Source organism: Anas platyrhynchos, chromosome 18 (genome assembly GCF_047663525.1).
Source record: "Anas platyrhynchos isolate ZD024472 breed Pekin duck chromosome 18, IASCAAS_PekinDuck_T2T, whole genome shotgun sequence".
Taxonomy (NCBI): domain Eukaryota; kingdom Metazoa; phylum Chordata; class Aves; order Anseriformes; family Anatidae; genus Anas; species Anas platyrhynchos.
The window spans coordinates 10284443-10298499 of record NC_092604.1 but is presented as its reverse complement, the minus strand read 5'-3'; the positions used below and the strand labels follow the sequence as shown (position 1 = coordinate 10298499).

The 14057-nt window shown below is 45.2% G+C and overlaps 1 protein-coding gene across 4 annotated transcripts in view; it reads left to right on the top strand.

Annotated features, from left to right (window-relative positions):
* Positions 1–14057, top strand: part of FUBP3 (far upstream element binding protein 3) — a 39418-nt gene that overhangs the window by 16125 nt on the left and 9236 nt on the right. For all 4 annotated transcript variants that reach the window (XM_038164948.2, XM_038164950.2, XM_038164949.2 and 1 more), the window contains 8 exons: positions 587–658; positions 1505–1562; positions 4168–4330; positions 5197–5295; positions 7176–7280; positions 7660–7762; positions 8430–8530; positions 9622–9763. In XM_038164948.2, coding sequence (XP_038020876.1) covers positions 587–658; positions 1505–1562; positions 4168–4330; positions 5197–5295; positions 7176–7280; positions 7660–7762; positions 8430–8530; positions 9622–9763 — 843 coding nt within the window. The remainder of the gene's footprint in view (positions 1–586; positions 659–1504; positions 1563–4167; positions 4331–5196; positions 5296–7175; positions 7281–7659; positions 7763–8429; positions 8531–9621; positions 9764–14057) is intronic.

Below are 14057 nucleotides of genomic sequence, written 5' to 3'. Positions count from 1 at the left end.
ACTCGGCTGGTGTGTCAGCTGTGTGTGGAGCACAATCCTGCTTCAGACACATCGGGCAGGCGGTGGATCCACAGCTGGGAGGGTGTCCTTGAGCCAGGTAGACCTGTTAGACTCGACAGATTTGCTCTCTTGCAGTCTGGGCAGGAGATGAACACGGATAGGCACATTGCTTTGCAAAAAGATGCACAGAGGGAAGGCCATTATTTGCTGCCTCTAAATGGGAAGGGAGATGGGTGCTTGTTTTCACTCACGGTTTGATAGAGCATTTCAGTCTGTAGCAGACCAGGGAAATAGCATGTCTCTTGAAAAGAGGTAGTAAAATATGCATTTTAAAGAAATAAAAGCAGAAGTTGTTGGCTTTTTTTTAGGGCCCCAAATAACTGGTTTATTTGTTCCAGTGCATGATGTTTTTTTTGTTTGGTTTGTTTGTGTTTTTTTAAATTTGTTCACGCTGTGGATGCCTCTTCTGCAATCCTGGAGTCAAACTGTTCCTTTATAGATAGCTGCAGTGGAGTAAAAGGGGGAAGGTGATCTGCAGTTATTCAGGGAAGCCGGTATGTTCTGACGCTTCTTGAACTCATTTCAGTAATCGGCAGGGGAGGTGAGCAGATCTCACGGATTCAGGCAGAGTCTGGCTGCAAAATTCAAATTGCTCCAGGTAAGAGCCTCTTTGTGTGCCAGGTGAAGGGGTTTTAATGTTGAAGGATGTTGTGTCCGCCGTATCAGGTGCCTTGCCTTGGTCCTAATGTGTTATCACCGCTAACAGGAGATACACTAAGCTCATGTGCATGGGAGGGCTGCTGTGGGACTGACCTCCCTACGAGCAGAGCAAGCAGGCTTGTCGGGTGGTTTGGGGATGAAGGTAGCAAGTTAAGGAACTGTCTTTAACCAACAGATGTGTACAGTGCAAATGGACAATCTGTGTTGTTTTTAAAGCAGAAATTGCAGCTGTTTAGTTTTCTCCTGGTGGTACCACTTTGCTCAGCTCGTGCAATTTGTCTCTGATAGTTTGGTCCGCTCCAGGTCCTGGCAGAAAACATTTCAGGAGCATGGCAGCAAATCTTTGTACGATCCACCTTCCATTATAAAAACAGGACCATGCTATTCAGTCTGCTACTGCTGCAGCCTGTTTGCTTCGAAGGCTGTACTACAAGTGCTGTGCAGGAAGCTGTCGATGAACGTAGTCTAGGATTTAAACCTCCCTTTAATTGGCAGGGAAGGCTTTTAAAGAATGCAGACACCCAGCAAATATTTTAAATATGTTGGCCCTGGATGTCTTTGAATTCATGGGCATGTTTGGTGTGCAGAGGGGGGTGTTTTCGTTAGTACTTGATCGTTAACCAAAACTGCTGCCATTTTTGAATTCCATTTATTCATGTGGTGTGGGTTTTTTTTTCTCTAGCTTGTGTAAGGAGTAATCACTCGTCTGCCTGCCTAGTGAAGGCAGTTTGGGTGCTGAGTCAGGAAGCATCTAACCCCTGTTGTTCTCTTGTTTCCTTTGCAGACAGCGGTGGGATGCCCGAGAGGCCCTGCGTACTCACCGGCCCGCCAGAGAGCATTGAGTGAGTTCTGATTTCATTTTTCTCCTTCCTCCTTCTCTCTCTTCTCCCTAATGCTGTGCTCTGTCAGTGGTGCTACTCGGTTAGCCACACCAACAGCTGTTGGCCTAGAGAAACTTGAGGGTCTCTGGAGCATAGAGCCTCTTGGTCTGATGCTTTAAACTGCACCTCAAAGGCTTTTTTTTCCCCCGTTGTAGTTTGAACCCTCTGCAGAAATTTCCACGGAATTCCCCTCCGCAGGGCAAGGTTGCTCCTAGGGCACCTAGGATGCAGTTTTCTAACTGCAGCTCTCCAGGATACTGAGCTAAGCTGTTGAAGGGCCCTTCTCTTCTCCCCTTCGCTTCCCTCCTGTTGAGCTGACGTCCTTCCAGCTGAAGAAGGTCTGCATGAGGCCTCCAAAGCCTGTCAGTGCCACTCCAGAATACCCTGGAGGTGTTGGTGGTGTTGCACAGAGCACGAGGCCCTTGGGCGTGCTTGCCTCTGCACTGCTGCCAACAAGAAGCAAAGGACTGAACCCAAGTCTTGAATTCTGATCCCTGCATGGTAGAGACACGTGGCCAGCCAGCAGGGGTTTCTACTCTTTAGGCCTATAGAAACTTTAGGGACAGTGTTTCCTCCCTCCCCCTTCCCAGGAGCTGAGTTTGAGACTCTCACAAACCAGTTGAGGACCTCCTGCTGGAACTGGATCCAGGATCCTCAGGCTTACAGGAACACACTTAACATATGGAGCTGCTCTTTCTCTCCCCAGCCTTTGGGTAGGTGGGTTTTTTAAAATCCATCTGGAAATCTTTGAGTTGCATTTGATAGTGAAAATACATGGGCGCAAAGACTGTCTCTCTAAAGAGAAGGCAATCATCATTCTTCCATTCCTAAGAGATCTAAGGGTACTTAAATCTCCTTACTTTACCATAATGCTGCAAGCAGTGAGCCAGAATAAATATAATTGGCAAGCTCGTGTTGCAGGGCAGGCGATGTACTCTTGGTGATATTGAAGTGCTTTTTCCCCCTTTGCAAAACGATATTTCAGAACACGAGTAAAATATTAAATCCCTGGAATGCCTGATGAAATGCAATTGGGGCAAAATGGGGGACAGGTATAGTTAAGACCTCATTGTTCTGAAATATGTAGTTAAATGTAGTGATGTCCAAGGCTGTCTTTAAATGCAAATAAAAAAAAAAAGCAAAATAAAATAAAAATAATAAAAAAAAAAGTGAGAATACTCAGTTTTTGAAGCAGAACAAAGTGTTGAGTATGTGGAATTTGGTGAAATTTAATTTGCTTCTGTGCTGAAATTATTAAGTTGGTTGTTTGAACTATATTTTCAGGCTACTCAGAGAAATATTAAAGTAAGGAAACCCTTCAAAGTCGTCAGATATCTTGTGTGAGGAGAGTTTTCATTAGTTATATCCAGTGGCAAACTACCAGAGCTAATTTCCCAATGACCCCTTCTCATCTGATCTACGTGCTGTATTGAATGTTGCAGTCTCTATTGTCATAACTTTATGCAAAATGTAGAGGTAGATTAAATAAAACCTCTTCAGACTCTTTCCGAATATTTGAAGTGGGCTTCCACAAATTCCATCTTTTGCCTTGTTTTGTGAGCAGGTTGAGAGAGGGCAGTGCTCTGATCTTTGTGCAGCCTCAGATCACCACCCCTTGAGCTGATTCAGGTGAACGTCTGCTTGTGAGGGATGATTTTGTGCTGTTTCTTCAAGTTCCCAGGTAGAAGACAGTCCTCGTAGGGTGCCTGATATGAAGTGGAGAGAGGGGAGATGCTGCTTTAGACTGAGTAGGGAACTGGAGACTTCCTGCTACCTATTTGAGAAGTGCTGTAGGAAAAGTGCAGAAAAGGGACGTGTTGATAATAGTCCTCGAGATGAAGGGAAGGACCTGCAAGCTACTTCTGACGTGCTAAAGATTTTTAGAGGAGGTATCTTTAACCTCCGAAATGCTTCTTTGTGTCTGTCTCTTCTCACCAGGAGTAGAAGAACCCAGTCTCTTCCACTGGTGGCTGCTGCAGTATCCTTGCCTTGCTTCCTGGTGTAGCTTCAGCACCTGCAGTTTGGGGCAGAGGCTGTGTTAGAACAGTGTGCGTGGTGCTGCTGGTAAGAGCAGGCAGAGAAGGGCAGGGCAGTTGCCTGTGATCAGAGAGAGGTTAACCAACGTGCTGCGGTACTATTGGAGCAGTGTCTGTTTTGGCTTGACCAAGGAGAACAGAGATTGAGTTTTATTAAGTATTATATATAATTTATAGAATGTGTATAATAAAGCTTTAAAGAGTTCAGGACGTAGAGCATCTTCACTCAAAATGTGCACCCCAAATGTAATAGCTGAGCTATTATCCTTAACTTCCAACAGTGTCAGAGCATGCTGCTGCTCTTCCTTCTCTCTTCCCCTTTCAAAAAATCAAACTGCTTATAAGTAATCACGATAGGGGAAGTTGTACGTCCAAGGGATAAAAAAAAAAAACAAAGTGCTAACTGTGGTTTCCTTCATCTTTTCACTTCTTCTCCTCTCCCCGATCACTTCACGTTCCAATGGTTCCTAGTCCCTTGCTGACGTGGAACAATGTTGTCTAATGGTTGTTTCCCTCGATTCTTTTCCAAGACAAGCAAAACGGCTACTGGGGCAGATTGTAGATCGCTGTCGGAACGGACCTGGTTTTCACAACGATGTTGATGGCAACAGTACGATTCAGGAGATTTTGATCCCGGCATCCAAAGTGGGTCTAGTCATCGGCAAAGGAGGTGAAACAATAAAACAGTTGCAGGTGCGCAAGATGCATTTACTCTAGGGCTCTCTTCCCTACTGCAGCTTCTCTAGATCAACAAGAGCGTGCTGAAACGGAGAGCCTTAAATGCTCTAACCTTCTACAGCAGGGACTACTCTTCTGCCTTCGGAAAGCTGGACTCCAATCTTGTGTTACAAACGAAATCGGTTTGGCCCCAGCTACGCATGTAGTGGAGTTTTGCCAGAACTGTGAAAGAAACTCGTGTGCTTTAGATAACATTTGGTGTGCGCTGGTCAGGAGGGGATCCCTGTAGCTAAGAAAAAGCTATCTCTAGTCTGCTGCTGCAATAGTTTTTAATGCCAGCCATGCTGTTGTAGAGTGCTGTGCTTCTCTTTTGTTGTTGATCTGTGATGAAGCTGGCGTTTGTCATCTTTTTTTTCCTCATCCTACCCCTTTCTAATTCAATGTTTTGTTATGTATAAATCAATGTTCCTAGATATTCTAGCATCCTGCACAAGAAAAGCACCTAGGTCAAAAATGCAGGTTTTTTGGATGCCCTGGTTAGGCCTCTGTCATCCAGTAGTTTTAAGGCTGATCACATAATAACTTATGTGCAGACAGCTGCGGATTTTGGAAATGGCTAAAAAAAAAAAATAATCAGGTGAAATAGAGGGGTTTTGCTTTTACAAGAGATTCAGGTATTTGAGATCTTCAGGAGTAGCACACCTTCTGGCAATCTTTTACACTCCAGGACTATTACTGAATTTATGCTATAAATACATACGAAGAGCTAAGGTAGTGTTCTGCAAAGCTGCTAACGTGACCTACGTAACATTTAGTAACCAAAATATAGTCCCTAGTTTTAGGGACTCTGCTTAGCAAAGTGCTCTGTGCTTTTTCTTCAGGAGCGAACAGGTGTGAAAATGATTATGATCCAAGATGGTCCGTTGCCTACTGGAGCAGATAAACCTCTCCGTATTACTGGAGATGCATTTAAAGTACAGGTACGTAATATAAGTAAGCAGTTGTCCCAGAGTACTGATGAGAAGCTTAAACATAAGTGTATTTGTGAATGTCTAACAGTTAAATCAAATTGTAAATGATATCATCCTTGCTGGTTTTGTTTCTTCTATAAGGTTAAAGTATGAGTAGAATCAGTTAAAGCAAAGGACTATCAAGTGTTGGCTTGTTTACTGTATAACCCAGGAGCTCTTATTCCATGTAGATGGTAGACGTGGGTAGGAGAAGAGTTGAGGAGGATGGTTTGGAAAAAGCTTGTGAAAAGGTTTCCAGTCTGAAGCAGAAGTCGTAGATACATGATACTTAAGCAAACGGGTTTGTAGTGACTAACCTACACAGACATTTGACAAAGTGAACCTTCCACAGAAGTATTTCAGACAGCCAATTGACGCAGGTAATTAAAAGTAGAGAAAAAAAAAAAAAGGAAAATAACCACAACTCCTGAAACCAAGGGGTTTGCTTAATATTGGTACTTCGGTCTCCTTGTGTCAGGGTTCTACCTGTGATCAGCCAGAGGCTGGAAGATTGCAGCATGATGGGAGTTCTGGAATTAAAGTTGAGCTGTGGCATGTTCCACTTCTCAGCAAGTGCCTTTCATACCTTGCTAAGTACTTAAATCTAGCTTAGCATTCCTGTCTCCAATAAAAATAGCTTTGTTTCGTAGGCTCTCCCTAAGCATAAACTGCTGTAACAGTTGATGCTGCTCAGGTATGTTTGGGTGGTGTTTTTCAAGCCACTTAATGTAACTGGACTTTTAGGTTTAAATGATAATTTTCAAAATTCTAATGCTTATTACAAAGGCATAGATATGTAAAAACATGAATGGGAGTCTTGCTACTTTTAACCAAATCATACTGTGAGTGCTGATGCTTTCCAGATGGTTTCTTCTACCTTGCAAGATTTGCTGTTGTCACATCTTCCATGCCATAGGTTACGGCAAGCAATCACAGAGACTTCATAGGCTGGAAGATCTTGGAGGCACTTAAAGTACAGCATGCTTAGAAAGCACTTAAGAAGCTCGATGAGCCTTGGGTTTTGGGGGACTCTTTGTGCTTCAATGTACAAAGTTCTTAACCATCTCAAATCACTAGCAAATATCTCGGATGCTTTATTTCTATCTTGACGTCTCTGAAATGTCTTGAGTTTTCCCCTTATGTAATAATTAGGAAGGGGACATGGAAAATTTTAAAATATATGTGAAAGCAGTTGGATTTGCCAGTGTCCCTCAAACTTGCAAATAGAAGCAAAACATCAAAAGATTGACAGTTAATATATTGAGACAAAGGCTCAAAGGTTTTCACATGTGGGCTTTTTATTTTTTTTAATGGTGGCACTGCTTGCTTATTTCTAAGACATGTTTTAACTAGCTGGGCTTATATGCAAGTCTCTGAAAGGCCTGGAGAGCTGCAAGTAGGTAGGAAGAATATCCGTTTGTCTCAGAAAATGCCTTGCTGCAGACTTGTGCATAACTTCTCTGAGTGCCAGTGAGCTCAGTACTGGCCACCTGCCTTCTTGGTACACGTTCTCTACCTCTTAGTGGATGTGCTGTGTACTGTGTTACCACAGCTTGTACCATACTGTTATTTCAGCCCTATCCAGTAGGAAAGGGCCTTCCCTTCATTTAATTTTAAAAAACTGGGGGGGAAATCAGTGATTATATTTTAAAAGCTAAAGCTCCTCCCTTTGGAAGTAAGCAATTGCACACAAGGAACTGCAGCCTCGCACACCTGGCACGCTTTGACATCTTCCACGTCTGACCAAAACAGATCTTCCCCAACTGGTAAATTAGCCCCTGTTGAGGCCCCAATGCTGAGATGGCAAGCAGAGTAAATTTAAGCTAACTGTAACTTCTTTCCCCATGTAGCAAGCGAGGGAAATGGTACTGGAGATCATCCGAGAGAAAGATCAGGCAGACTTCCGAGGCGTACGCAATGATTTCAGTTCTAGAATGGGAGGAGGCAGCATAGAGGTATGTTTTCTTCATGCTAACCTCCCTGTGGGATGGGCAGTGGGTGGAAGTCCTCGAATTTTGCATGTAACTTGTAAGCTGCTTTTGAAAAGCAATGTGCTCTGTTGCCAGAAGAGTGAGTCTGGCTGCAAAGGGGAGTTCTCATGGACTCCCAGATGGTGCTTCTCTAATTATCTTTTGAAGCCACATTCTTGCAGTGCAGAGTTCATTTAGCGGGGAAGGAATTTGCGGCCACGTGTTTGTTTTTCTTAAGGGATATGGTTGTGTAGCCTGGAGCAGCTTAATGCGGCCCATCCTCGTAGTTAAGTGCATCTCCTTGTAAAATCAGAGTCACTCGGTCTAGTTCTGAGCTTTCATACTGCTTTGCCTTTCCCATCAGGTCTCTGTGCCCAGGTTTGCTGTTGGAATTGTGATAGGAAGAAATGGAGAAATGATCAAAAAGATTCAGAATGATGCTGGAGTTAGGATTCAATTTAAACCAGGTTTGTGTGAGGATGGAGAGCTGTTATTTCCTTACCAGTGTTCCACTCTGGGATCGCTACGGTGATTCTGCTCTGAGGTTCCAGCAGCTAGGCTTTCCTCCTTTAAAGGTGCATTGTCTCTTTCTGAAACCTGTTTGAATGACTCTCTGCTTTCTCGTGCACTTTGTTTTTCAGAGAGTAAGATTTTATACATCTTACTTGCAAACATTAGATGTCACAACAGTAATGTCTTGACTGGTAATTGTATGGGAAAACAAAATACCAGTAACCAAACCCACTTTTATTTCCTATTAAAGAATTCTCCTTCAGGACATTAAAGCCTTTGGGGATCAGGAGTTGATTAATTCTAAGTAACTTTCTCTGGGTCCTTGGCTGTCTGATCACCTATCAAAGCTGCCTTTGTCCTCTTAAAATTATATCAACCTCTCTCATGGCTTTTTGACATTGAAAGTGTTGCCTTTTAAACGCTGTCCCCTCTGCAGTGGGGTTTGGGTTTTGTCTCCTTTCAGTACCTGGAAGAGTGGCTGAAGGTGGAGGGAAGGGAGAGCTCTTGGGCTAGACGTGTTTTGTGAACGTGCTGCTAGCAGTGGTGGTGCTGGAAGGAAGCCTTTGTTGGTGGGTGGATGTTTTCTCCTTTTAATTTAGTCTTTGTCACTTCTCTTCACAGATGATGGGATTAGTCCTGAAAGAGTCGCACAGGTCATGGGGCTTCCCGATAGGTGTCAACATGCAGCACACATCATCAATGAGCTTATTCTCACAGCACAGGTGGGTTCTGGAGGCTCTTGGGTGGAAAGAGCTTATATGAGAATGTAGTATTTGTGCATGCAGCTGTGTGGATGGACCCTGCTGTCTGAAGAATAGCAGTGTTGCATTTTTTCCTCTGGTAGACCACACATGCTGCTGCCCAGGAGAGAGCTGCCAGCTTTGGTTTGGTTTTGTTTTTAAATTGGATCCGGGCTCATTGAGCTATAGGAAGGTTCCCTTTTTTTTCAGGCAGCATCATGAGGCTTCATTGTAGTTCCATTTTTACCCTCATGGTGAGTTGTTTTCAAGTTATTTGAAAATGATGACCCCATGGAATGGAACCCAGCATTAGCACGAGGCAGATGCTGGAGGCTCTGCTCAGAAGGGCTGAGTAACACTTGGGGTAGCACAGCATTAACAATGCTCAGACAGTGCCTCCTCTGCTGCCTCTTCAGACTCCAGTCCTCAGGTCTGGTGGCTGTGAGAGGCAGGAGGAGGCAACAACTGTTGGTGTACGCAGTTACTGTGCTCGAAGAACTCTGGTAATTGTCCACTTACGTTTTGAGGCCTGCTGTGGGTAGCCTCTGAGGGCTCACAGCCTTTGCTTTTGGAGAAATCAGTTATCCAAAATAGCTATGTCCTTTAAATGCCTTTGAACTTTAAAGCTGCCTTTGGAAGTTCTGGAAAATGTGCATTTCAGCTGAGTAATTCCAGCAGTTCTTTGAAGAATGGCACTTGAAAGGGTTTCGAAGGTAACTTCTGCGTGAGTCAGTGCCAAGTTCTATTCGTTGTTATGATGAAAGCCCCCACCACAACCTAAAAGTCCCTTAGTAGCTGATGCATGTTTAAAGGTTTATTTCAGCAGATACATAGGAATGCATTTAAAAAATATTTTTATCTTCCTGAGTCAGGAAGGCAGCTGCAAACCTACATCACTGGCATTTCTTTAAATTACTTCAAAATCTGGAATGTGGAACTGAAGTCCAAGAATATCTTAGTTCAGAGCCATTGATTTTAATGCTATTTAACTTACCTTGCTTTATTTTGTTTTTAATGTGCATTGGGGCCAGCAAAAAAAAAAAAACACTAATACCAATTTTTTGCCTTCCAAGGAACGAGATGGCTTTGGAAGTTTGGCTGTCGCCCGAGGAAGAGGTCGTGGCCGTGGAGACTGGAGCGTTGGAACACCTGGGGGCATGCAAGAAATAACCTACACGGTGCCAGCTGATAAGTGTGGTCTTGTTATAGGCAAAGGTAGGTCTGCAAACGTAAATACTAGAGCTTGCAGTCTTTCTGTCTCTGGATGGTCACCTTCTTGCTGCCTGACAGTGGGGTTTGGGAGTTTTTTTGTAATTGCAGGTATTTAGTGGCCTGTGAATGCAGCGCAGGAATAAGCGAGAAGCACTTGTGGTTGTTTACTTTGTGGTGTTCTCGCTCATAATTGTACTCTCCAGGCCCTTGTTCACAATATGTAAGAGGAGCTCTTCATGCAGAGCTGTCAAGTAAGCCTGTTATAACAAGCAGCTGGCTGAGAAAAGGCAGTTTCGTTTGTGGATCCTTTTTAGAGAGAACTCATTTAAAGGACAGTTTATCAGGGACGAGCAGAACAGTCATTTTGTCGTGATGAATTTCTGTGAGTGCCATGTGATAAAATGGCAGGGCTCTGAATGTGGCAGTAACTGTAGCTGCTCCCAGCCACAGACCTGAAGCATCTGATGAATAAAGTGAAGCGGTGGGGCTTGTCTGTATCACAGCTCACGCCTGAGCCTGTCACAGAACAGACTGGTGCCCCACGTGCACCTCATCTTGCTCAGGCGAGCACATTTGCTGCCACGGAGGCCCCTTTGTTGCCTAAACCGTTGAATCTCTCCATGCTAAGGACATGGACAAGGCACCTGGCCTTTCTCTCAAGAAGCAGCCCACCTCCAAGACACTAATAAAAACAGAGCAGCAGCAGTCTCAAATTGTTGTAGAGCACCAGGTAACGGCAGTACTTGAATTAGAACCAGGAATAGCCCTGTGGCTTTAATTGTTGCGATGCTTCGGAGTTAATCCACTGATATATCAAAGGGGCTGTATTTAAGTTTTCCATCTGCTTATTTTAGAAAGAATGGCATATGCTTAAAGTAGCATTTAAGTAATCACAGTTGGCTTTTAGTGTCAGCAGAGGTGAGGTGAGTAGAATAGGAACAGATTAGCCGTGACGGTAAAGGAGGCAGAGACGGGAGGACATTGTGCCACGTTTCAGTGGCATTTAGCTTCCTGCTGTCCTGTTGGGCAGGGCTGAGCTCGTGTTGTGCCCTTGTTCCACAGCCGGGCAACCCTGCTTGATCCCTTTCACACGTCTGGGCCCTGTGGTACCCTGAACTGGATGACAAGGGACACTGGTTATGGGACACAGGCGCGCAAGGAGTGCATCTGCAGTCGGTTTCAGATGTTCTTTGCTGTAAACCTGCTCACAAACCTGGGAACTTTCTCAGTATGGCAAAACACCTGTGCTCCCCATTATGCAGATGCTGCAGAGCAATTGCTCCTGAGCTCAGCGAACGGTCCGGTTGGGCACAGATCGAGCAAAGCAAATTTTAAGCCCACAAGTGAGAGCTGTGTGTATGGAAAAATCAAATTATAATGAAACTTTATTGCCGGATCCATTAGTCATCCTTAATAAAGGATCAGAAAAGGTCACTTGTTGTTCAGCAGTGCACTGAAGTGGAGCATTTGTGACTACAGAGAGCACTGTGCTGAAAAGATAAATGCAGGTAGTGGAGTTCGATGTCCTAGCAGTCAAGTGCGAGGCCTGGCACAGGCTCGCTGTGGGGGTGAAGGGTAGCTTTTTACCTTTGTTTCCACAACAACAAAACAGGGATTCTTACCCAGCCAGATCAGAAGCTTTCTGGAGTGACTAATTACTAGTTGTATGGTGATTTGAATGCTCGTAGCTTTGTAATACCACCTTGCAATCGGTGCTCTTACGGTGCCGGTGCTCTTAGACTGTTGCAGCATTCATTTTTTTGTCAAGTGAGTGATGGCTGCAGCATTACCTTCTGGGGTCTGGACAGGGTGGATGTACCACACTCTCCATCTTTTGATGCAAGACACCCTTGTCTGCTGCTTCTTGTTTCCTCTCCCACTGCCTGTGGGGCATTACAGGGGAGAGGGGATATTAATTTGGGGGTTAATGTTTTTAACCAGTCACCAATTTCAAAGCCTTTGCTCACGCCCCAGCTTCCCCTTTAGTTTCTGAGCAGTTTCTAGCTGTTAATGTTTGGTGTGTGTTTTTTTGTTTGGTTTGTTTGTTTTTTTCTTTTTGCCCCTGTGATACAGAGCTTGGCTGCTAGCCCTCCGTGTGAAATCTGGCCAAGCCCTCCGGGCACGTGTGGCTTGGTATCCAAGGTTCGCACCTGAGCAGTGCATTTCTTGGGCCCCTGGGGATAGGGTATCAGGTGTGGCCAGGTAACTGCTTTTGTACTTCCAGCTCCGTGTCCTCGCTCCAGAAGCAGGGAGGAGAGGGAGACGAGGAAGTTGGCCTCAGCTCAGTCTCTGCAGCACGTACAACAGAAGATCCAGGGCCCTCTTCTTACGAGTACTGCTTCTCAGCTTCAGAGTTGGAGCCCTTTTGAGCCGAAACCAAGTTCTTGGCTCCCTGGAAATCCTGTGTGTAGCTTTTTCCTCTAGAGGGTGGGTAGGTGCAGCTTTTCTTCTCTGAAAGACTCGAGGAAGGGTGGAGACGAGCACCATACACATGTCAAGAGCTTTCTCTGTTTGGTGGTGCTTGGAAACAAACCGCAGCCTCTCTGGGCCCCCGCTGGATTTCCATGATAAATACAGCAATATTGACAGATAACGTGGCTGGCCTGGCTCTTGTCAGCTCTGCCTTTTAGCAGGTTTGATTAATTGCTTTACGATTTCACGTCCAGCTGGGGGGCCACTCTTGGATCGCTTCTGCCCCCCATCAGGTAGAAGAATGGAGAGGGCTGCTGAATGCAGCTATAGACAGCCACCATGTGCCCAGCGGGTCACCCCGTCAAGAGGGAAGGTGAACTCCTTCGGGCACCACACGGCATCCTCTTGGCCGTGTCACTTCATCTGCATGCTCAAGGCCGAGTTAGGAAAGCTCGGATGGGAGGGGGCGCTTTGGCATGTGGCAGGCTCCAAAGGGCGAGGAGGAAAAGGAGACCGAGTCCTGGTGCTGCAGGTAGGAGCTTGGGGCCTCTCAGCAAACCCCAAAAATAAAGGGACGTGATCCTTCAGCGCTGCCCAGGAGGGAGCTGATGTGGAAACAGCCCCAGCAACTCCCAGCTTGGTGCTGAATGCTAAGTGGAGAAATGAAATCTATATTCTCGCTTCCAGTCTGGTGAGAATGCTTCAAATTTCAGTCTGCTTTTGGAAGGAGCAGGGTAGTCAGCTGTGCACGCAGCAGCCTGTGTTTATGCTTCTGTCCCCACAAAAAGTTCTCCCTCTCCTTCATGATCCATAGCGTGTTGGCTCCTGTGCTTTCATTAAGCACGGGAAGCAGCTGTTGACTCGGATCTCACCTTAATATGTAAAAACAGGGGCTTGATACAAATCTGCATCTGACAAAAGCATTGAATAAAAAAAAACTTCTTGGACTGTCAGCTCCATCTTACGGCTTTCCCTTGTGTGGCTGAAAATGAGTGGCTTCGATTTCGGCTATGCAGTACAATCCCTGTTGTCTGCCCAGGGGTGTGACACGACTATCTTTTGTTAAATGCATCTTCTAAAATTCATTTGGAAAGAGTTAATTGCCCTTTGGCAAGCTTTCCTCCTCCCTTCCCCAGAAAGGCTTTAAAATGTTAAAAAGGTCACGAGTCCATTACAATGAACCGAACAAGTGTCTGCGACATCCACAGTTTGTTTTGAAGTTGTGCTGGATGTATAGAGATGGAAATGCGAGCAAAATTGAGGAGGGTTTTGGAGGCTTTTTAATTAAAAGTGAACAAAAATCTCCGGTTGCTTTACTGTGCTTGCTGCGTGTCCTTTTGGCTGCTGATTTTGGTTTGTGATTTAGGATTTGTAAACTCCTTTCCTTCCCCGTACCCTTTAATTTCTCCAGTCGAGTGGAGCTGGTCTGTAAGTTGTGTGAGCTTCCAAAAGAAGAATTGAACCATTGTAATGTTGGCTGAAGCTTTTGTTAAGCAAATTTCATTAAGAGACTGGGACCTAGCAGGTCTTCAGGAAATCAGATCTCTTTGGCTGGCCCCGGAGCATCCTGCTCGAAGCACTCGGGTGCTCTGGTGTATCCAGATGGCAAAGTAGCCAGACGTGGTCACTGCATGCACAACTGCCTCTGAGATCACGGAAGACAGCTTGGAATCCTGCTCCGTGGAGAGCCGTGTGTGCTGTGTTGTGCCTAAGAAGCGCACTGAGCAGAGGTTTCTCAGGGAATAAGCTATTGAACAGCACACTGAGATAGCTTTTCTTTGGTTTTAAGCTACGAGGTGTGTGGCTGGTTGCTTTTTGTCTTGCTGGGAGCCTTGCAGTGTGCATGCAGGAAGATGGTGTGTTCTTAAAACAGCACCATCCGTGC